Source organism: Lepisma saccharinum, chromosome 2 (genome assembly GCF_977018435.1).
Source record: "Lepisma saccharinum chromosome 2, izLepSacc3.1, whole genome shotgun sequence".
NCBI lineage: Eukaryota > Metazoa > Arthropoda > Insecta > Zygentoma > Lepismatidae > Lepisma > Lepisma saccharinum.
Window position 1 is genome coordinate 138,448,660 of NC_139230.1, and position 22,661 is coordinate 138,471,320.

Sequence of the window (22,661 nt, forward strand, 5' to 3'; positions counted from 1 at the left end):
TATTAAAATTATGATGACACATTTTTTTAAAAAAAATGTTTTGTACAAAGTTTTTATATATATATATATTTAAGTGAAACTTAAAGCAGAAGTGTGGTTTGAACACTTTTCCAATTTTATATGGTTGAGGTATTCATTGCATCCCCTCTAGCAGGTATGTGTGCGTGTGGAGACAAGCTCTGTGACAGTGCTTAACACAGCATGCACAGCACCTGCGGTTCCAAGTTCAAATCCTGCATTGTCATGGGTGTTCATTGTGAGTGACCCTTCATCAAATATATCATATCATTACTTAGTCTCATCAACGTGATTAGCCAAAAGTGGCAGAAAAGCTTCATAATATAACCTAATTCAATTATGTGAAACACACGCACCCACATGCACACATAAATACACACACACACACACACACGAGATAGTGAGAAACTGGAATGTTAGGTGATATAAATCATTATACCTAACATGGTTGGGCTAAGTCCCCCGTCTCCCCTGAACCAGACATTAGGCCCCCAAACACATGCGACATGTGCATAAAATAATTCAGGAAAAAGAGACTACCCCCAAAATTAGGAAATTCATAATGAAACTTTACATTGAGAATTAACAATTTAATGTGTTACTCTTGTGGCGTGACAGTAACACTTATTGAGGGAAGTTCAAATTATGGTTTGATTCAGATTGCAAGAGAAGATAGGTTCAGGGTGCAATCTGTAGGGAAAACCCCTCCTCCCCCAGCTCTGAATTATTCCACTATCTGGTTACGAATGCCATCCCAACCAGGGATACTTATTTCCCACTTACTGAGTATGTAAACTATATTATGTAATATATAATTCTATCACCAACACTCCATACTGTTCATATCACAATATGTCTTGCAATTATATAACATCTTTTTTGCAGATGAACTATTGGACGTTCCATTTATAATAATTTCTTAAGTTCTCTGTAACGTTAAAGTGCATGTGCATTTTATGGAGACCATATGTTCAAGAAAATGTTTCACAGTCAAGTGTCGAGCCATAATACTGAAGCTTTTAAATTTGAGAAAGAAAAAGGAAGCATAGGCAAAATGATCATAGAATACCTCTTTGAATGTCATAGTTGGTGTCCATTTCAAGCAATCTGACCAGGGTTATGTAAAAGTTGTTTGGTCGAGAATCCATATTTAATAATCTTGTTTTCAGGTTAATTAATTAATCTCTCACCTAAATTGAAAATTTATATATTCTTCATGTCATTATTTATTAGTGAGTGCTTCATATTAGAATGTTCTTTCCATATTTTGTTTAATTAGACTTTTTAGGTCTGTATGACAATTATTTTAATAAAGTTTTAATTTATCCTTAAGCCTACATGGAGACAGAATTGTGCACCTCTTACGAATAATGCATTAAGTTACGAGGTTCTCTAGTTTGAAATAGTGAATTATTCTTTATATCCTTAATTAATTTCTTCAATGGACATAAAATATTGTGATGTGCATAGTACTCACAGCTAAATAATGAAAAACTTTAAAAAGATCAAAGATCAATTACTTACGTGTGTGAGTACGATTTGTGGATCAAAACAACGTTTCAGAGGTCAAGACTGCCTCTATCTTCAGGTTAATGCATATTCTTAGGCACCAAACATGGTGTCACATTAAGAAAGTGTTAGTTGAGGATACATGTTAAAGGTTATGGTAAAAAACACTTATTGAAGAATTCGCATTGTAGCTATAAAAACCGTCATTCTGTCCACACACAAATCTTGATTGATTGATTGATTTAGTTTATTTTACTTCGCGTTTTGTGCCTCTAGGCTAATTTGCGAAGATGGGGATGAGTGATGAAATTGATGAATGGACATTCACAAACAACCAAGCCCGACCGGGATTCGAACCCGGGACCCTTGGCATCGCAGCGCGATGTGCTAACTACTCGGCCACAGGGTCGGGCCACACACAAATCTAAAACCGCGCATATCACAATCTAAAACCTCATAATAGAAACGTCCGAACCGGCTGTTAGAAGCCACCCGGCCAGTGCTTGGGAGAAGAGAATGTGCAGCGTATGCTCAACATGGAGAAAATTGATCTTCCCGTCAACTAAGTTTTTTCTGATAAAGCCGATTCTAGTGTCTTGTTTTCCTAATTCGGTAAAAACCTTCTTGACTTGAAGATCAATTTCCTAGACCTATCCATTACCAAAACTGACCAAGGGATTGTAACCAACGGTTTATCATAAACCGTTGGCATGCGACTTGTACCTCCACAAGAAATCTGAACATTCTAAGGATAAAGTCCAATGTTTACCTTAATTTTATAGTCCGAGCTGAAAGACTATGTAACGACGAAAAATTAAAAGAAAAAGAAGAAGCATGGGTATAAAGAAGAGGGTGGGTATAAAAAATGGGTATACAATACTGGATATGGAAAAGGCTGCCAAGAAAGCGAAGAAAATAATAACGAGGGAATGCCCTTATAGCGTTAAAGAGAAAGAGGGAGATGAAACTGGGGTAGGAAAGTGTGGAAATGAAACCCATTTTGTCGTAATCCCCTATTGTAAAGGAGTCTCCAAAAGAATTGAACAAACTGTGTGAGGGTATGGTATAAAATGTGGGAGCATTGAAAAGCATTTCACCGGATATAAAAAGGTAGGGGAAAAATTGGCAAGATAACATGGAAGGGCAAAAGGGAGTTTATAGGATTACATGTGAATGTGGAAAGGAATACGTAGGACAGACGGGAAAGGGCATGTGCATCAGGTGGGGTGAACACGACAAGGATATAAAGTAGCGGATACACAAAACAGGACCATCAGAGTACATATTAGTTAGCGGGCATAAGATCGCGACAAGGGAAGTTATCAGGAAAACGAAAAACAAATTGGATAGGAATGTTTATGAAACAGCCTATATATGCACGGATAATTGGAATAAACTTAATAGAGACGATGGCAATTTGGAAGGCGGATGGATTGCATTTTTCAAAAAACGGGATAAAGCTGTGAAGTTGGGTTTCCATGTTACATCCGAGGTCAGGAGGGCCACTGAGGCGGAAATCGAGTTTTCCTTGGACTGGTGACGCACGGGTTTCATGAGGGGAAAACTAAGGAGGGGAAGTTTGCTTCCTTCTCCATCTTGAGCATACGCTGCACATTCGCTTCTCCCACGCACTGGCCGGGTGGCTTCTAACAGCCGCTTCGGACGTTTCTTTTATGAGGTTTTAGATTGTGATATGCGCGGTTTTAGATTTCTGTGTGGACAGAATGACGGTTTTTATAGCTACAATGCAGGTTCTTCAATAAGTGTTTTTTACCATAACCTTTAACCTGTATCCTCAACTAACACTTTCTTAACGTGACACCATGTTTGGTGCCTAAGAATACACATTAACCTGAAGATAGAGGCAGTCTTGACCTCTGAAATGTTGTTTTGATCGACAAATCGTACTCACACACGTAAGTAATTGATCTTTGATCTTTCTAAAGTTCTTCATTATTCAATGGACATTTTCTTCAGATCCAAAAACGTCATAATACTTACAGATCTTCAACACAGTTCAGTTAAGTTTAGTGCTCTTTACCTACATATATTATATGCATCATATTGTAAAGCAATTTCTCTTAGATACATTGCTGCTTATCAACATTTGTGTTGGAAAAACTGATAGGTTCCTATTCATTCCTATTTATTTCTGATTTTCCAACAGACAGTGCTGAATTACAATCTGAAGAAATGAAACCTAAGATGGTGTTGATTTCTGTCCCATTTTATATAAAAATTAGCTATTATACAATAACGTTCAATTATAAATGCGCATAGGTAAAAAATAAGATATGCATGCAAAGTTTAAATTAATGGACACCAATTACTAAATAGTATTATGGGGACCTGTTGGCAAACATCTATAAGATTATTGAGTTAGTAAACCCCTATGATAAAATCACAAATCGGACCCTGGGTTGGTGCTCATTTACAATTTACGAAGGGACCTACACAAGAGAATATTCCCTAACCTACACAAGATGCTGAACCTTGTACAGTGTCTACAATGAGACGTATCAAAACATGTCTAAGGTCAACCATGGGGCAAGACAGATTTTCTTCCTTGGCACTGTTGAACATATAAAAGGAAAGGCTAGTGCACGACAAAGAATTTTTGAAGAATTTATGCAGAAGAGCAAGAAAGAAGCTCATGATGATTTTCGCAATGAATAATGAATAATGTTAGACTCACTTAAACCCTCACCCCCCCCCCCCAATGCAAAATGGACAGAGGAAACTGCAACTATGGTCACGCTGTTTCCACACAGTTAGTAGTATTCTCCTCGCACACTGGAAATGTTCTTGAATACAACATTGATAATATTAATATATATATATATATATATATATATATATATATATATATATATTAAGTACAAGAGACAAATAAATTACATGTAAGTCTTCAGATATTATTTTATTGCAATTAATGATTATTGATTGTGTGGAATATATAAGAAAATATGTCAAAGAAAATTAGTTCTTAGTTCCTTTTGAACTACAGTTAACTGTAATTTAATTACTTTTTAAATGAATAACTTAACTCAGTTACTTTCTGAAACAAATAACTGTAACTCATTTTTTTTTCAAAAGTAAGTTTCCAAACACTTGTCCATGTGAGTTTCTTATTGTCTATTACTAATTACTATTGATTCTATTCTTGGTGATTATCCAAAATTAGCAGAAAAGCTAAATAAAATAAATTGATCAATACAAAGTAACATATCATTGCAGTTGTATGTTCATTTTGGTTCAGAAACACAGAAACTTTTAAAAGAAGGCTATCAGATTTTCTTATGTAGTATTTAGAGTACCCTACCTGGTTACACTGAATTGAATTCCTAGAGCACAACCAAATGTTGAGAATGCTACTCCAAGAGGAATGATAAAGCTCACAGCACCAAATATTTTGTCTCCAAACAACTGAAAAATAATAGGTAATTAATATAATTTTTGTACACAAACTAACTGATATTTTTTTGGGAGTTCGGGAATTTCCCAACACCTGCAAAATTTTCTGTAACATTTGTGGTACATACATATCTATTATAAAACACTATAATTGTTCAACATGTTTCGCCTTGTGGGGGTACATAGTGGTTTGGATCCCACTTTAAACTGTATGTCCAATCCTCATTAGCCTTACTGTGCATAAAGTGGACTTAAAACAGCAAATCAATCAATCAATCAACATGTTGAATGCATTATAAGAAAATTTAACTTTTCTCTACTTCAAGGACAAATGTGAATTTTTTTATTATACATAATTATTTTTATCATTAGAACATCTTCACATACAAACACTAGTTGCTTTCCCCATTCCTTCAACAGCCCTCACTTAATTTCTGGCAGAGTTGACTGAAAAGGTGTATTTTCAAGCGTGAGTGTTCTATGAGTTCTGGCAATATTATTTCAGGAAAAATCATCTCTCACTGCTTTTGCCACCAGTGGACTTATGAATGGATAAGTATGTAGGCTATTTACACACATTACAGAGTAGAGATCCAAGCTTTACAGCATGAGCAGACGTCTGTGGTAGAGTGGTTAGCATAGTGCACAATGATGAAGGGTAGTCTAGGGTTCGAAACCCCGTCTGGGCATGGGTATTTCTTCTGAGTGTCCCTTCATCAATTTCATGTTATCCATCACTCATCCTCATCTTTACAAAAAGAGCTAAAGTGGCAGAAAGTAAAGTAAACCAAATCAAACAAATTTTACAGCATGAAACACCAAAGAAAAGTCAGTGTATATTAACAAAAGTAGCAGTTTATTATGAACTTATTATCTCTAAGATGAAATTGAAGATTTAAAAGAAAGCTCATTCTTACCACAGCAACAGCTGGTGCTTGTACCATCTCTGGCACAGTGAGCACAGCCATGTAAGCCATGTTCATCATCACATATACCAGTGACACAAGAGGAACTCCAATCAGTATGCTTCTCAGGATGTTTCTGAAAAGAAGAAAAATTAAAAATTAGACTTACATGTTTATGTTTAACATGGCCTACTGATTATCTAAAGCTAGGTAGAAGTGGGCAGATATGTCATTATTGGTTTAAATTAGGCATGTGCAGTCTGTTCTAAATCTGATGGATTTCAAATCCAGAATTTGCCACCTGATATCATTCAGCACCCAGTGTAGTTAAAATGGAATAACTTCAGAACAAAATCATAATTATTCTGGAAACTATATTGTTTCCTGCTTCCCTTAATTGTGGATTTATCTAGTGAGATCTAAGGTCAGATGTCAGTAGTGGCATGCAGTGACATTTTTTGTTGGGGAAGCAGATCCCGAAAAGTTAAGATTAATTGATTTAGTCAATTTTACTTGGCTTTTTGTGCCACTTTTGGCTAATTTGTGAAGATGGGGATGAGTGATGAGATGATAAAATTGATGAATAGACACTCACAAACATCCATGCTCATGGCGGGATTCGAACCCGGCACCCCTGGCATTGTAGCGCAATGTGCTAACCACTCCGTCATGAGGGCCGACGAAAAGTTAAGAAAACCAAGAATCCATTGCTTCTACATAATATGTTATACTGAAATATGAACACTCTACCTGGTTCTGTTTCCTTAACAAGTCTCTGGTACTTCAAGATGGTCTTCAATCACAGAGTATTTCAAAGGGAAAGGTGAATGTTCTGGCGCAGTTGTTCATTTATTCAAACCTCATTTGGCCTGTTGTCAAACGAATTTAATGCAACAGACGAACGCAGATGATTGAATCACTTTTTATGATTTTCACATATTGCAATATTCACAGAACTATTTTGGCACCACGTAGTTCTTTCCGTAGAAAATAGTAAACTATGGCAGTACTAAAGTTTTTTAAACTTTCGGTTTCGACATAACCACTCTAACTTTCAGCAAAAACAAACAAAACCAATAGAAATTAGCACGCTCGAGAACTTTTAACCTCGTAAAGCGTTTGGAAAAAAACGTGACCGCAACCAGCGAGTGTTACGAACTCTATTTGGCGGATGTGTCTATGGGCGTGATATCTTAATAGACCAAATGCTCTGACACGTTTATATTCACATAGAATATGACATATGCATGTCAGCAATCATATTTTTGTGTTTCTCGTGTGCTTTGAAACTTCATGGTTTATTTAAAAATATTACAATAGTAACTTGCTTTGTTGGTATGCTACAACACTGGTGTGGACACTTAATCGTGCTGTTCGCAAACACTGAGGACATCAGTCCACTTCACTGATGGCACCCCAACTTTCATCCATCCCTTATCAATTGGAATACGAAGTTTCCCTCCACATAAAACAGTCTCCTATTCGCTGATTCAAGGTCGCCAGGTTATTTTGGGGATTCTTGCTGGCATTGGCTACAAAGCAGGACAGGGTGATGTGTCACTGACGTCGGTCAGATGTTTTGTCAACAAGCCACGAGAGTGTGTGGATGGTCCCATATCGGAAAAGGACGAACATTACAGGCCTACGGCGGGTTGATTCTGTTGAGGTAACAGGGAAGAAATAATGAACAACTAAGAGTTAAAGAAATAATTTTGTAACAGTAATGATGTGGGCCAGCACTGCTAGCCTTGCTGTACTGGAGTGAACGTGCATGGATGTCAGTATTACCAGGAATCAGTATGCCTCGAAATGGTTTAGGTTCTCTTGCAGCGAGGCCTGTTATTGACATAAGGGTGGTTGTAGCAGTGTCAAAAGTGCATTCCTTTCCTATATAATTTACTCTATTAGTCTGCTTTGCAGTCCTATACGTTGCATCAGGATTTCAAGAAATGTGATTGTGATCACTTAATGCACTGTTTGAAGCATGGCATAAATTGGTTTATCAAGTATACAGTTTTGAAGATTATGGCACAGATTAAGTTCAACCATGTGGGAAAAGATCAACTTAAATGTCCCCTTACCTGTCTCAAACTTGTTTTTGTAAAAATTCTAATATCTTGTTTGTAATTAGAAGAATTCTCAGTGGTGGATATGACATTAATTGGAGGCAGGGGGGGGGGGGGGAGACAACACAATGTTGGTTGTAAGTGGTATAAGCTCAGAACAAATATCTATATTTAATTACTTCAGCCATTTAACTCAAGGATTCTTTTTTAACTGCTTTTTCTTCTGGATTTAATTGGTACTTTTTTAAATACTGAGCCGCAGTAGCTCAGTCGTTAGGGCATCTGACTACCATGCAAGAGACCCGGGTTCGATCTCCAGTTGTGGAGAACTGGGAAATTTTCCACCTCTTTAAGTGGCTCCGGCGCACACCCAGCATTGTATAAAGTGGGTAACTGAAGGAAACTTGAGTTCGTGTTTTAAGTCCACTTTATGCACAGTATGGCTAATCGGGACTGGACCTACAGTTTAAAGTTGGATCCGAACCACTTGTGCATCCACCGGGTATCGAACCCGGGACCCCTTGATTACAAGGCAATAACGCTACCACTGCGCCATGGGGGAGGCCACAACTGAAGGAAACTCTGGGGGGTAAAAGCAGATATGGGTATGGTGCTGATCACATCACCCGCACCTTCGGGTGTGATCAAGAAAGTGTGGGGCCCTAATTCAACACCCCTATATGCCTTTGCGGCATGGTGCAAAGCACAGGGAGCACTTTTCTAATATAACATCAATTATCACTTTTGCCTCTGCTGCAATTAAATATTTCAAAGTAAATCGTATTTGTGTAAAATTAATAAGATATAAAAGAAAACTTACACTTCAGGCTGTTTTATTTCTTCAGTGACGACAGTAACAGTTGACCTAAAATGTGAGAAAAAATTTAAAGTACATTTGATATAAAGATATTAAACTCTTATAAAGCATTTATTTTTCTGTAAAGTGCCCCCCTGCCCATTTCCCTTTTCTTTTTTGAACAAGCAAAATCAATTTTCTAAAATATTATTTGCAGACTGAATGCTTTAATGTTACTTTAAATTAACTACAGTAATGCATATTATGTATCAGAAAGTATGGGTTTATCTTGCTTTGTAAATTGAGGTCATCCAATGTTGTAACTTACCATCCATCGTAAGCCCAAAGTCCACTGTAGATTGCAAGTGCTATATCTCTTAGATCAAAACTGGTCCCTTTAAATCCAGTGGCAAGATTGGAAGTGTTCCCTGAAATGGAGAGAAAGAATCCATCAAAAGAAAAAAGCACAGGACAACAGTGTGGCCAAACTTCAAGTGTAGATTCAGTGTAGATTTTTTTTTACTTTATTTCTTTTTCGATTTAATCATCATATGGAGTGCAGTAGTGGAGTAGACAGCTCTTATTACTTATTGTTGGCTCATCTGCTTAATGAATTGTAATGTGTGAAGTACACGAGACCCTTGTTATATTCTGGGGTGGGTGATCATGAAGTGTGGATATTTGCAAGGATATTCCTGCATATGCAGGCTCCATCAATGGATACCTGGGGGCAACAATATGCATTAAAAGTGCCTGGTGCATGGTGCTGGCCACACTTCTTGCATATATTATGGATGAAATTGAGAATACGTGTGACAGTACCTTCACACACACGTTGTGCCTTCATGACATGATGCAAAAGCAGGGCTGTGTCTGCAACCACACATGTTGAGTGCACGACTCACTTTTTCATATGATCGTAATTCATTATTTTGTCACTATTAACCTACATATATAGAAAAGTTATGCAATACAATTAAAGTTATCCATTCTACCTCTCTTTTCTATTTATAAGATGTTCTAAAATTTCATGGACACAACTGCATGCCATCCAAGACTTCCAAATCTGGAGTTAAAAAAATTATCACGCGATTAATATTTGCAAGTGTAGATTCAGTGTAGATTTTTCTTTATTTCTTTTTCTATTTCGATTTAAAGTTGAACCATATACTAATCAGAAGGTTGCACCTTCGAAAATACATTCCAATTTAACAAAGAAATATTTTAAATAAATTCAGATTGTGTTAATTTTATTCCCTGTTGCATGGTCCTAAAAATTGCAGAAATCTAAGTTTTCCAAATATACTATATTTTGAGTCACTTTCTGGTGACTGATGCATTGTTTGGAAGTAACAAGTTACTTGCAATGCCAGTTATTTTTTCAGATAACTGTAACTAAGTTACTTTTCCAAATGAAACTTGTAATGCCATTGTTACTTTTACAATTACTTTTCTCCATGCATTTGTATGTAAAAAAAATATTCTTCACATTCTCCATTAAATATGCTTATTTTAGAACATTACTCTTCCAAGAATCATCATATTTGCCATGTCACAACTCTGTGTTTAGTGACTTGGAAAAAAAAATATATATGGTAATATGTATTGATTTTCAATCCCATTAAGTTACTTTGAAATTTACTATATTGATATCTTTTATATTCAAAATTTGTGAATAATAACAATTTAATGAAAATTATTGTACATTTTTTGATGACACTGAAAAATAACAACCGATTTGCAATTTATGCATGAAACATTATAAATAATTTGCTATCGAGAATTGAGTAACTGTTAAGTCATGTTAACTGCTACTAAGTTACTTTCTCGTTTCCAAAATCCAGCCAAATAATGCTTAAATATAGGTCTAATTTCGAACACTGAAAAATGTTATCCCAAATGAATGGGAAAGTACTGGGAGTTAATATACTCATCACATTCCCCCAGTAAATGTGTAACGACATATATATTAACAACTTGAATATTGCATACAAGAAGCACTAGAAAAATATATATTCATGAACACTTACCTCTACAAAGTTCAATTATCCCTCCAATTATGACAACAAAGCATACCAAAAGTTTGCAGAGTGTAAAGGCATTCTGTACCTTCACATACAGTTTGACGCTCATGATGTTTATAGAAGTAATTGAACCTGAAAACATAAAGAAAAACAAAGTGTAAACTGCTGCAATTGTAGAGTACAATAGTAAATTACTTTTGCTCAGTAATTTCCACACTTTCATCTTCAGTAGTAAATATCTGATTACGACTAAAACAGATAAAGGCTCTACCAAGTTTTTTTCATGAGTTAATAACAGTTTATTTATTATAACTAACTAATTAACTCTCTAGCCTTCTTAAACCCGAATATTATATTATTTATTATATCATTATTATTATTATGTCTGCCTTTTTCAAGCCTACGTTTGCATCATGTGGCTGTATCACTGTGCCAGTTCTCAATCCACCCTCATTCTCTTGATTTATACTGTGAGAGGTAGAAAGTGATGCATAGTTAATGAAATAGAAATAGGTAATATGTTATGAGCTATTTTTCTCTCCCTTAGTTTACAGTGATTATTACAATGAGCAAATAATTGCAGAAAAATGAATATAGACACACTGAAATATCCAGTCCTCTTTGGAATTCAAAAACAGAAACAGTTACTGCAAAGTAGTGAGAATAAATTGGTGTATGTGAGGCAAGGCATATTAGCTCATTTGTTGACTAACCCCCTCCCCCCCACACATTTCATTTGCACACCCTCTGTCCAGAAAATCTTTGTACTCGGCATCACTGGTGTTAGTCATCCTGTTGATTAATATGGCACATGGTAAGAGTATTGATGTCCATTCAATCAAAGTTGTAACCAGTGCTGGAAGTGGGGCGGGGGATGTTACACTCCCAGTTAAAGAAGATATCATAAAGCATTCTTTATCCCCAAACTAGAACAAGCATTCTCCCAGCTAGAAGTTTCCAATTTTGACTCTGGTAGTAACAATTCAGTCTTAAATTAAACACAAGTTTATCTTATGAGCATGGAATTACTTACCCAAGACTAATATGGCGATCATTCTTTTCAGCAAAACTTCCATGCTAGGGTCTAAAGATTGATGACAATAAAAAAATGGCTGGCACACGTATTCTGCAAATGTAAGGGTGATGACTGCTACTTCTGCTGGTCTAAGCACAATGACATATATCCATGAACAGATGAAACTAGGAAGCGGCCCCCAGAATCTGTGAAGATGTCCAAATGATTCTTGGAAATAAGCGTATTCTGCTCCCGACTTTGGCACAACTGTTCCTAACTCGGCAAATGCTAAGGCACCTAAGAACACAAAGAAGTACCTGTGAAGTTTTCTTTATTGAATGTGCAGTTTCACTTTCATTCATATCTACTGTAAGACGGAGTTAGCTAATCATTGGATACTTCCAGAATCACTCAAGTTAGTAGCAGTTATGGGAAGAAAGATCAAAAAATTTTCTCACCATTTCTACCTGGGGTCAAAAATTTATTTTGTGTTGGGATATTTCCATTGAAGGGTTTTCTTCAGCTACAAATTACACACACAAATCATTTCTTGAATGCATGTTCACACATTCATATCTTTCCCCCTCTTTTCACAATGAAAGATATTTTTATAACTTTTTTAACTATTACAATGTTTGAGGCGAAGAGTGACAGTTTTGCAATAGGTATGCATTTATTTCAATGTAATTGGAATGTGAACTGCTACTGAGAAAAAATAGCACAAGATAATATGAATTTCTCCTCATGTTACAAGTGGAATCAGTTTTTAAATTTTATTATTAAGCTAGAACATAAATAAACACAACCGTTGGGTCAACTGCAATTTTTACGTGAGAAAAGTTCAAATTTAAGTACAAATTCAAGTTGGTCTTATGTTGGGTTAATAATTTTTGCCAATGTTTGCCCAACCATGGAAAGAGAGTCAGGTTTAAAAACTACTTTCTCATGTAAATACAACTTTCATGACCCAAGTAACCACTACCGTTGGGCCAACGTCACTTCTGATGTAGTAAAGGTTGGCTTTACGTTGGTTGGTAAATTGACGTTGATCTTATGTTGGGCTAACGGTGGTTGCCAACATTTGCCCAACCATGGAAACGTGAGCCAAATTCAGTTTTATATACAACTTTTTAATGCTAAGACAACTTTCAAGAGAATGCTGAAAACTCTAGAGTGTAAAATAAGTGACATGTAACAGTGTTTCTTTTCGAATATTTCAGTCACAGTACATACGGGAAATATAATATATTTTTAATGAAAGTAGAAGCTATTTTTAACTGGCAGTCACTCACCAGTCCTTTGTCAGCCACCATGCATGAAAGATGTGTTGGAAATTGCTTATTGTTTGTTTCTTTTGCAGTAGCAAAGAAGCAAACATTCTTACAGGTATTATTTTGAAGGTGATTAAGCAGTGTTATGTGCAGACTAAATTCCATAAATGATAGAAAACTAAGTAAATTCTAGAAGGTTTTTGTGCTACCACTTGAAAGTAAGGTGCTTTGAAAACAATTATACTATGTGCCTGAGAAAGTGCTGTGTATTATTTTTAATTTCATAAATAACTTAAACTATTGTTTACATTTGACCTCACCATAAATTATGTATATATCAGAAAACAAATCCATCCACTCTTTAGTTTTCAGTATGTTGGGCCAACGTAAAACCATACGTTGGGCCAAACTAGTAAAACCATACATTGGGCCAATATAGTAAAACCATATGTAAAAACCACATGTTGGCCCAATGTTGGAACCACTGCCAAGATTACCATTGGCCAACGTTATGTTTTTGCATTAGGCCAACCGTTGGTCAACCATTTTCAGTATGGTTGGCTCAATGTTGGGCCAACCCCTTTTGGTTACTTGGGGAGTATGCTGCAAATACTAGAGTGTAAAATAAATGACACGTAACATTGTTTCCTTTCTAGTATTTCAGTCACAGTACATACTGAAAATATAATATTCTTTTAATGAAAGCAGAAGCTATTCTTAACTTGTAGACACTCACCAGTCCTTTGTCAGTCACCATGGATGAAAGATGTGTTGGGAATTTCTTATTGCTTGTCTGCTTAGCTGTAGCAGAACCAGAATATTGTTACAGTTATCCTTGTCAAGGTGGTTACACAATGTTATATGCAGACTAAATATCATGAAAAGTATAAAACTAAGTAAACTCAAGAAAGTATTTTGTGCTACCACTTGAATATAATTTGATTGAGAGAGTGCTGTGTATTTTTATTTTATTTTACATATAATTTGTGTTACAGTTAGGCCTCACAGTATATATCAGAACACAAACCTATCTATAATTTAGTTATCAGTACGTTGGCCCAACAGAAAACTACATGTTGGCCCAACATAAAAAAACATATGCTGGCCCAATGTAAAAGCCACACGTTGAACTAATGTTGGAACAACAGCCAAAATTAATGTTGTCCAACTGTATATTCTTTTGTTTGGTCAACCATTTTCAGTACAGTTGGCCCAACATTGGGTCAACCACTTTGGTTACTTGGGATAATATGACAAATAATTTCAACTTCAAGTTAGAGCTAATCAAATGGAAATTTCTACTTTAATAACACAAACGAAATCTTCAACCTGTCCTGTCCCATTAATGTGTTTTGCAACACCATCATAAGCTTGATATTCATAAGAGAAGAAGTAAAATAATAATCCCATCAGTGAAATGCTAAGTTTTCTCCCCTCTTGAACACAGATCTCTTTCTCTCCAGCTCGCAGCAGGGACAGGTCGGTGAGGGATTAGCAATTTTGGGTCCTTGCATGTGGCTTACTTAAAAACTGTTAAAGCAAAATTATTTATGTAATCTGTATGATTTCATAGTGTGAATCAGGAGTAGGCCAAAATAGGCAAAGCGCACTCAATATTAGTCTGGTATACCCTGTAAAAATGTAAAATTATAACAATAAATGAAAGTGTAGAGATAGTGACGAGTGTTACTGGAACCTCTAATAACAATGTCAGCATCAGAATACATGTTTTATTTGGAGATGTGGCTAACACAAATCTGTGACAATCATCCAGTGGACCCTCCACTCTTGTCAATATATACTTTTCAAAAGTTGTTTGGAAATAATTTACTTGTAATGCAGTTACAAGTAACATTTCATTTCTTGAGTGACTGTAACCAGTTACTTTTTTGAAATGAGTAATTTCCACAGTAACACACTTACATTTACAAACAGGAAACAAGTAATGAAAAAAATATAGTTTTCTAAAAAGTCAGAAATACAATTTTAATCTTGATATATATGCCTTCTTTTTCCATTATTTCTCAAGTAAGGTATTTTCTTTGAATTTTCTTCCCCTGTATTTTCATATTGAAACATATTAAATTTATCGTGGAAATTAATGAAGACTATTGTTAATTTTAGATGGTCACAAGTAAAAAATACTTGAAGATCACACATGCAATACATCCTACTAGTTATATGTTATCTATAATATAGTCACTTTCCAAAGTCTGTTCTGCATGTACCTAAAAGTGAAATTCCTCCACACACGCCCCAAACTATGAGACAAAGTGCAACAGATCCTGATCGCTGGAGTGCACTTGTTGGAGACACAAAAATGCCAGAACCTGCAAAATATGGAAAAATATGAAAATATAATCTTTCATTTAACACACCACTACGACCATACACACCAATGGGGTATACTGGGTTAAGAACCTGGGCTATCACACCATATCATAGTGTTCGAATGGTCAAACATTTGCTGGTGGGGTGTTTTTTTTACCTCATTTGGGGTGGTGGGTTGAAGTGATGCGACTTTGTAATTAAAAATATATACCTCATAAATAAAACATGCAAATGTACACTGTCAGTAAGGAAAGGATTTCAAGCATTTCATTCTTATTTGCAAAAATAAGAGGCCCATATTGTGAAATATTATGTAGGCCTATATACAAGAATAAAAATAAACTTTCAACCTACCTATTTTCACGATTTTAAGTTCGGGCACTCCTTGTTGGCACAGTGGTAATGTCATTGCCTTGAAACTAAGTGGTCCCGGATTCGATACATGGTGGTTTAGATACCATTTTAACTGTAGGTCCGATCGCCATTAGCCTATCTGTTCATAAAGTGGACATACATGAAAAATCTACAATGATTTGGAGCTTATCGTCATTCGTAAGCCAAATAGACAGCTTGTTAATTATGTCCCTCATTTCAGATCACTACACAACACAGCACATATCATTCATAAAAATACAATCACTCACTACTGTATGCATACGCTGCCTCTAAATAAATTCCATGCACCAAGACCACTCGACGCGATCTAGACTAGAACTGGTCCTTGTCATTTCGGTAATTTTTAGATGCACTAAACCATTCCCGCTCAGCCAACAATTTTCTACTCCGCACTGTATCTCTAGTTGTTTGAAGGTCAATGACCTCCTTTTCAACTCCCCTGCAAGTGTTCAATGATGTTCTTGTCCCTGCCATATGACACACTTTCCCCTTGCCTGTGATAATTTGGCTTCAAAATTCCTCATTCCTGGGAAAATTACATGCTGGGAAAAATCGGTTTGCAACATTGACCCAGACTGTTGAGAAGGTTCGGAGGGTTTTTCCCCCAGCCATATGCAACCCTGTTCTCTCTATTGTAACAGTTTTGCTCCACAATTCCCCGATCCTGGGAAAATTACATGCTGGGAAAAATTGGTTTGCAACATTGATCGGGGCCCTGTCAAGCTTGCCCGTCACCCCCGTGGAGCTGCCTTGCCCGCAGGCGCTGGGTCAGCCCTCTCGCGGATTCAAAGAAAGCGGGAATGTTTCCAAATCCTCTAAGAAATCAGGTTCATCTTCTTGTTGAAATGAACAATTTTATGCACATTTTCTGATAGATATTTTTTTCTGTATTTTATTCACTGAGTCTGGGCTTCGCAGATAGCCTAGGTAGCTCCGAATATATGCCTCTGATACACACACACAATTTAAACATCAAACAGTATAAGTTCCTTAGATGTGGTAAATACATCTTTCCTTCTGTAGGGGAAGTGATAAAGATTTATTAGAACATTTGGACTAAAGGTGCCTAGAAAAGGTTCCAGAAAAAGCCCTTATTGTGTGAAAAGCAATAAATAACATAATTAACTCTGGGAATCCAGACCAGGTCCATTGGACCTGTACACATTTTTGATCGATGATCATAAATTATTCATTACGAAATATTGTCATTTCATGACAGTTTCCTTATTTTGCTTATTAGTATTATATTTTCGAATATATATATTTAGTTTTTTTGGTACCTAAACAAAAATATAGCTGTGAGTCCCAAGTGGGTCCATTGTACCCGTGTATGTATTTCGGGCGGAATACCATTATCTCTAGTTCAATATATACTTCATAGACTAACTTGCGCTGCACACTTGTAGTTAATTTACTACAATTGGAATTTGACTATTAGTACTTTTACATTGATTTATGTAGTTTTCATAAATGTCTGCATGTAATGGTACATTGTCTTATATTTTTATCAAGTCCTGATTTGTGCCCAAAAATCAGCTATTCTTCAAAGATTGCACGATCAACCTGAGGTGGAGACTACAACAGGGAAGGAAACACATCTCTATTATAACACAAGGAAGTCAGGCGTTGATACTATGGACCAAATGACCCATGGTTACAGCACAAAACCAATGATAAGATGTCCTATTGTAGTTTTACACAACATGTTTCATGTGAATGCACTCATTGCCTGTATTGTCTGCCGCTCATTGCCAAAGAGAGACAGGAATAAGAAAACGCAATGCCGGAACTTCTTGATTTTTACTTGGAAAACAACTGACGAACAATGAAGAAGAAAATCTGCAAGAAAGCAAACAGCCTGCCTAGGAGAAAAAACCAAAAAAGAAAACTTGATGCGGGATCTGCCCATCAAAGAAACAATGCAAGACAAGAACCACTTGCAGCCAGTGGCGAAGCATGACATTTTTCCGTAGTAATTGCAAGACTTGCCAAACGTCAGGGTCAATCTTTCAACGATGGAGGGAAGGGGGGGGGGGATTTTTCTCAAAGGTAAAGGTCAAGGCCATGCGTTATGTTATGAACAACAATCTTGATCACCCTGCTGGAAATTTCTACTGTCTTCAGTAGACAAATTCTACAGTTTTCAAATGTCTTCTACTGTGTACTGTGAAATGTACTGAAATCCTATTGTAGATCTACTGTACAGCTACTGTACTCTACAGTAGGACTACTGTACTGTGCAGTAGGGCTACTGTACTGAAGAAACAATGTGAATAATAATGCATAGTACTTGCTACAATATATTATAAAATCACTTATTGACTCCAAGAATAGAAAAAATAATTCTTGACACCATATTTTCAGTGATTTTGAAGTGATTTGGAAAAGACATTACATGAACTGAATTTCTACTCTTTTTCTAATTAATACTACTGAAGGCAGATATATCTTAATGAATAAGTTACTACAATTCTTTCTTAAGAAATAACTCAACCTTAAAGCAGCAAGCTGTTTGAATACATAATCATATCAGTTGTTTTCTTTTTCAGCATGGAATTTCCATGGTTATTATTATATCTGTGTAATGCAATTGCAGAAAGGATCCATTTCTTCATCAACGTAATCAACAGTGTTTGCTTGTCTTGATTTTTCAAGCATTGAGGGTCAGGTCTTCATTTAAACTAATTTTTTGCTGTTTTCATGTGAATATAGGAAGAACAATATGTCAAATTAAGTATAAAAGGGTATGTTTTTCAATTGTCTACAAGTGCGTTAACCACAATGAAGCTACACACTTAGAAACGTGTTTACTTTATTTGATTTCTTTGTTGTGTGAACACATTCCTAAGTATCAAGTTCAACATGCCTTACCATACAATTATTTTATTTGTTTATATGGTTTTTCCATTGCATTTTCAGTTGAACAGATATGAAAATTTCCATTACTGACAAGAGAACTGTTTTCAGACAGCAATATACTGAACACAATAAAATATGTTAGTTGTACAATTATATTACTGAAAACATAAAGAATACAGTTCAGCAAGATAGAGGAAACATTTGGACTACCAAAAAGAGTAGAAAACATTAGCGGTACAGCAAAACAACAGGAAGTACTTCGTGTTTTGTAAAGCAATAACGTTTCCCCAAAATCGATAGTTGAACCTTAAGATCCAATAAATTTAAAGGAGAAATACTATGAATGAAATCCAATGCATCCGGAGCTGTTCATTTTTTAGTTCGGTCCAGCACTAACCCTGTGTAAATTTATGTTTTTGCTTGGTTATTTTTTCTATGCACCATTACTTTCATGTATTCTCTGTAAGTTATGTTGCGACGATCTTCAGTGTGTGTGTTTTCACTTAAAATCAAGAGCATTGCATGCTTTACAGTGCTGGAAATAGCAGACACTGAGAAGTTTCATCCCGATGAAACCCTGCCATGGTTGTAAACATGGTGCTGAAAAAAGGTATCTTATAACCAGACCTTCAAGAGCGGAACAAAATCAGTGGTCGAAAGACCTTGGATTCACACATTTTCTGCGATGACCTGAGCTGCCTGACACCATTGCACTGAACAGGAAATGTAGTGGGGTGGTTGGGCATGGGAGGTAGAACTTACCTCTCATTTTGATGGGCTAAACTTAGCGCATTCCTTGCATATTTCTAGCTGTTTCATGGTGTTACCTGACAAATTTCGCACAAATAGGCGAATATTCTGACTTATTTTTTTACTTCTTCTCTAAAATATTTAAAAAGCAATATTCTTATCATTTTGCTTTGTCATCGCCGCATCTCCCGATGACCTATGCTTGCAGCAAATATAAAATTAATATTTGTTCTGAGCACAGAAAGGATGTGTGTGAAAAATGCTTGGGTTAAGCCTGAAACGTGTTGCAATGTTGGTTTCCTGTACTAAGATATGTTTAGTAAATGGGAATCCGCCTCAAACTAAATTCTGATTCCAATTTTGAAAGTTACTGTAATTTAGTTTGTTGCAATAAAACACACATAGTAATGTGTAACATAGTTCTTTCTTGTCTGAAAGAAAATATCATTGCAATTTTAATTTCTTGTACTAAGAAGTGTATCGTAAAGTGAGCAAATGGACTTTTATCCGAAAGAAAATATTTGCACCAAATTATAAACCTTATTGGACTTTTATTTTTTGTACAAAAACATACACGATACAATTTAACAAAGCGGTTTCTGTCTGAACGGAAAAAAACAATTTAATATTATTTTTCCATTTTCTCAGTCAGGGCTCACCTTGTCCTGAAAAACATAACACAACATTAACATTATAGACCCTACATGGCTGAAATTTTGTGTGTAATCATTCAAAGAGTTATACATGACACATAATTCAGTTGTTTCGGATCATTCCTTCTATGTTAGGGACAATAATTGTTGAACTCCCTTCGTACATGTAACGATGAAGTGGGTGTGAAGAAAGATAACGTGCTTTGATTCTTAGCACATGAACACTTGAGTTCTAGAAAATGAGAATGATATACTTACCAATCATAACTCCAACAATAAGATTCACTGCACTGAATAAGCCTAGTTCCCTCTTCAGTCCCACACTCCCCTCTACCTTCTTGGTCTTTGTTTCGGTTTCTGCTGTTGCCAAGGTTGGCCAGACATCTGTGCCATGGCCATTTCTGTTGTGAACTCCATCTGAAATAACAGTTATCAAGTTCGAAAAAAATGTGATGCATTTTAGCCCAAAATAAAAAAAAGAAGAGAAGATGAAGCTAACTCCTGCTCATTGCAACATGCTGTGAAGGCATATGAGGGGGAGACATGGAAGTAGGACACATATGTTCACAACCTCGACTCATTGTGGAGGTGATGTGGCTGCCTTTACTCCCCTCTCCCAGGTATATAAAGGAACTCAAATTCTTTCAAAGTAGTTAATACACAAAAATACATCACTCTGATGAAACACTTATACCAAAAAGGTAACAATTATTGTGAATAACAGGAAATCTACATTAAATGAATTGTAAGGAGAAATCTGCCTCAAACTCAAGATATTCGTAATTGATAGATTTGAGTGAGAAGTCATGAAATCTGGCATAGCAAACTGATATTTGTGTTCTGATATTGCAAGTGGGAAATATAGTTCACAGTAAGTTCCCTTACACGGACGGGGTTTTTGAATTGCATTTGAATCAGGTTTCTTCACCCGAGAGTGCTCATCAAGGAAGATGGAGTAATTTAGTCAAACATCATTCAAAGCGATTCAAAAACCGTGTCTCCAGAGAGGAACTTACTGTGAACAATATTTCCCACGTGCAATACCGTGCAAAACCAGAACACCAAAATCAGTTTTCTGTGTTACAAGACATTGCGGAAGGAAAAACTCCAACAATAAAAAAGATTTTCTAGCAATGAATAAATCTGCCGCGGTGGCTCAGTAAACAACTGAATTATGTGTCGTTCGCTGCCAGCACTGGCACGCGGTGCATCGTCTCTACGTGCGTTCCGTGTTGAGCATTACGTGCAAGCGAGTGAAAATCCGGTTAAGTCTACCTTCTGTGTTCTGAACCATGTCTGTACGGCGAGTGAATACTGTGAAATTGGTCTTCACGAATGTGCGACAAAAACCGACATCGATACAACTGCATCGGTGGATACAGCAGAATTTGTCATTAACAGAAGATCAAGTGCTTAGTATTGAAATCGATCAATATCGTAAGTGTGTGTTTATAAAGTTAATATCGCGAGTGTTAGGCGAGCAGATAATATTACGATCGGGAGGCACATTAGTATACACTGATGACAATGGGGAGCATGAGGTAAAACTGGAATGGGCGGATCAAAATAGCGTAATTGTGAACGTACATGTAGTTCCTATGGAACTTCCAATGGACGTTCTCCAACAGACACTGACAACATATGGTGATGTGAAATATGTTGATGATGAAAAGTACACGGATGAACATATATACCCAACGCGTACCGGTACAAAGCGAATTCGCATGACGCTTAAAAAACCAATTCCATCGTACATCACTATCAAAGGTGATCGATATTGGGTAACGTACTATGGTCAAAAGATTACGTGCAGGATATGTGAATCTACAGAACATCTCTGAAATTGCTGCGATAAGCGTAGAAAACCAGGAAGAAGGACAGCCTCCACATATGCGGAAGCCACCCACCGATCACCAATCAATATTGATGCAGCAGAACAACCATTGCCATACCAGTCTACAAGTTTTCAGTTACCCAAGACAACCCTGGACATAGAAATGAAAGAATCCCCAAAGAACCCAGATGTAAAAGAACCCGAAGGTGCCGCACAGACGCCACTGGATCCTCCGACGAACAAAGTTTCATCAGAGAGAGCAGCAAAGGAAACTTCCCATTTGTTAACTACAGAAGGTCAAACGTCGTCATGGGTAGCAGAAGTTGAACGCGAGGAACTTTCGAGTAACTACCAGGTCTGGCCTGAAGCCTCGATTAGTGATAAGATGGCCCCTCCCCTCCCCGCGAACAGCTGTGTATCGGAAGGTGAAATGAGCCAGGCAGGTCATGAGCTTTCCCTGCCAGGCGCGACCTTGAAACTAGCAGAAGGAAACGTGAGTGGACAACATGACCAACCTAAAATTGCCCCCCCCCCCTTCCCTCGTCAAAATCGCAAGAAATGGTATCAGGAGATGACTCACAAACTGAAGAGGAATCCACAGATGATAAGCAAGTTATGGACAAAGGTCAACGAAATAGAAAAAAACGCACAAGTTCACGACTGAAAGCGGTAATAGAAGGTAAGAAAAAGAAATGTACCAGGATGTTTCTAAGCCAGCAGTCCGTCACACAGAGCAGAAAGACCCAACAAAAGTGAAATGTTAAGTATATGTGGGTTCAGATCGCCTTCCCCCCCCCCCTCCATTAGGTAGTTAGTGTAA

General features: G+C 36.6%; 1 protein-coding gene across 1 annotated transcript in view; it reads right to left on the reverse strand.

Annotated features, from left to right (window-relative positions):
- Nucleotides 1-21,301, reverse strand: part of LOC145983669 (b(0,+)-type amino acid transporter 1-like) — a 37,993-nt gene extending 16,692 nt beyond the window's left edge. Inside the window, exons 1-9 of the mRNA XM_083116728.1 lie at nt 21,283-21,301; nt 20,266-20,424; nt 15,247-15,348; nt 11,766-12,044; nt 10,739-10,864; nt 9,037-9,136; nt 8,733-8,777; nt 5,859-5,982; nt 4,850-4,953 (exon numbers count right to left, since the gene is read on the reverse strand). Of these exons, the coding sequence (XP_082972854.1) occupies nt 4,850-4,953; nt 5,859-5,982; nt 8,733-8,777; nt 9,037-9,136; nt 10,739-10,864; nt 11,766-12,044; nt 15,247-15,348; nt 20,266-20,424; nt 21,283-21,301 (1,058 nt within the window). The remainder of the gene's footprint in view (nt 1-4,849; nt 4,954-5,858; nt 5,983-8,732; nt 8,778-9,036; nt 9,137-10,738; nt 10,865-11,765; nt 12,045-15,246; nt 15,349-20,265; nt 20,425-21,282) is intronic.
- Nucleotides 21,302-22,661: the final 1,360 nt, after the last annotated feature.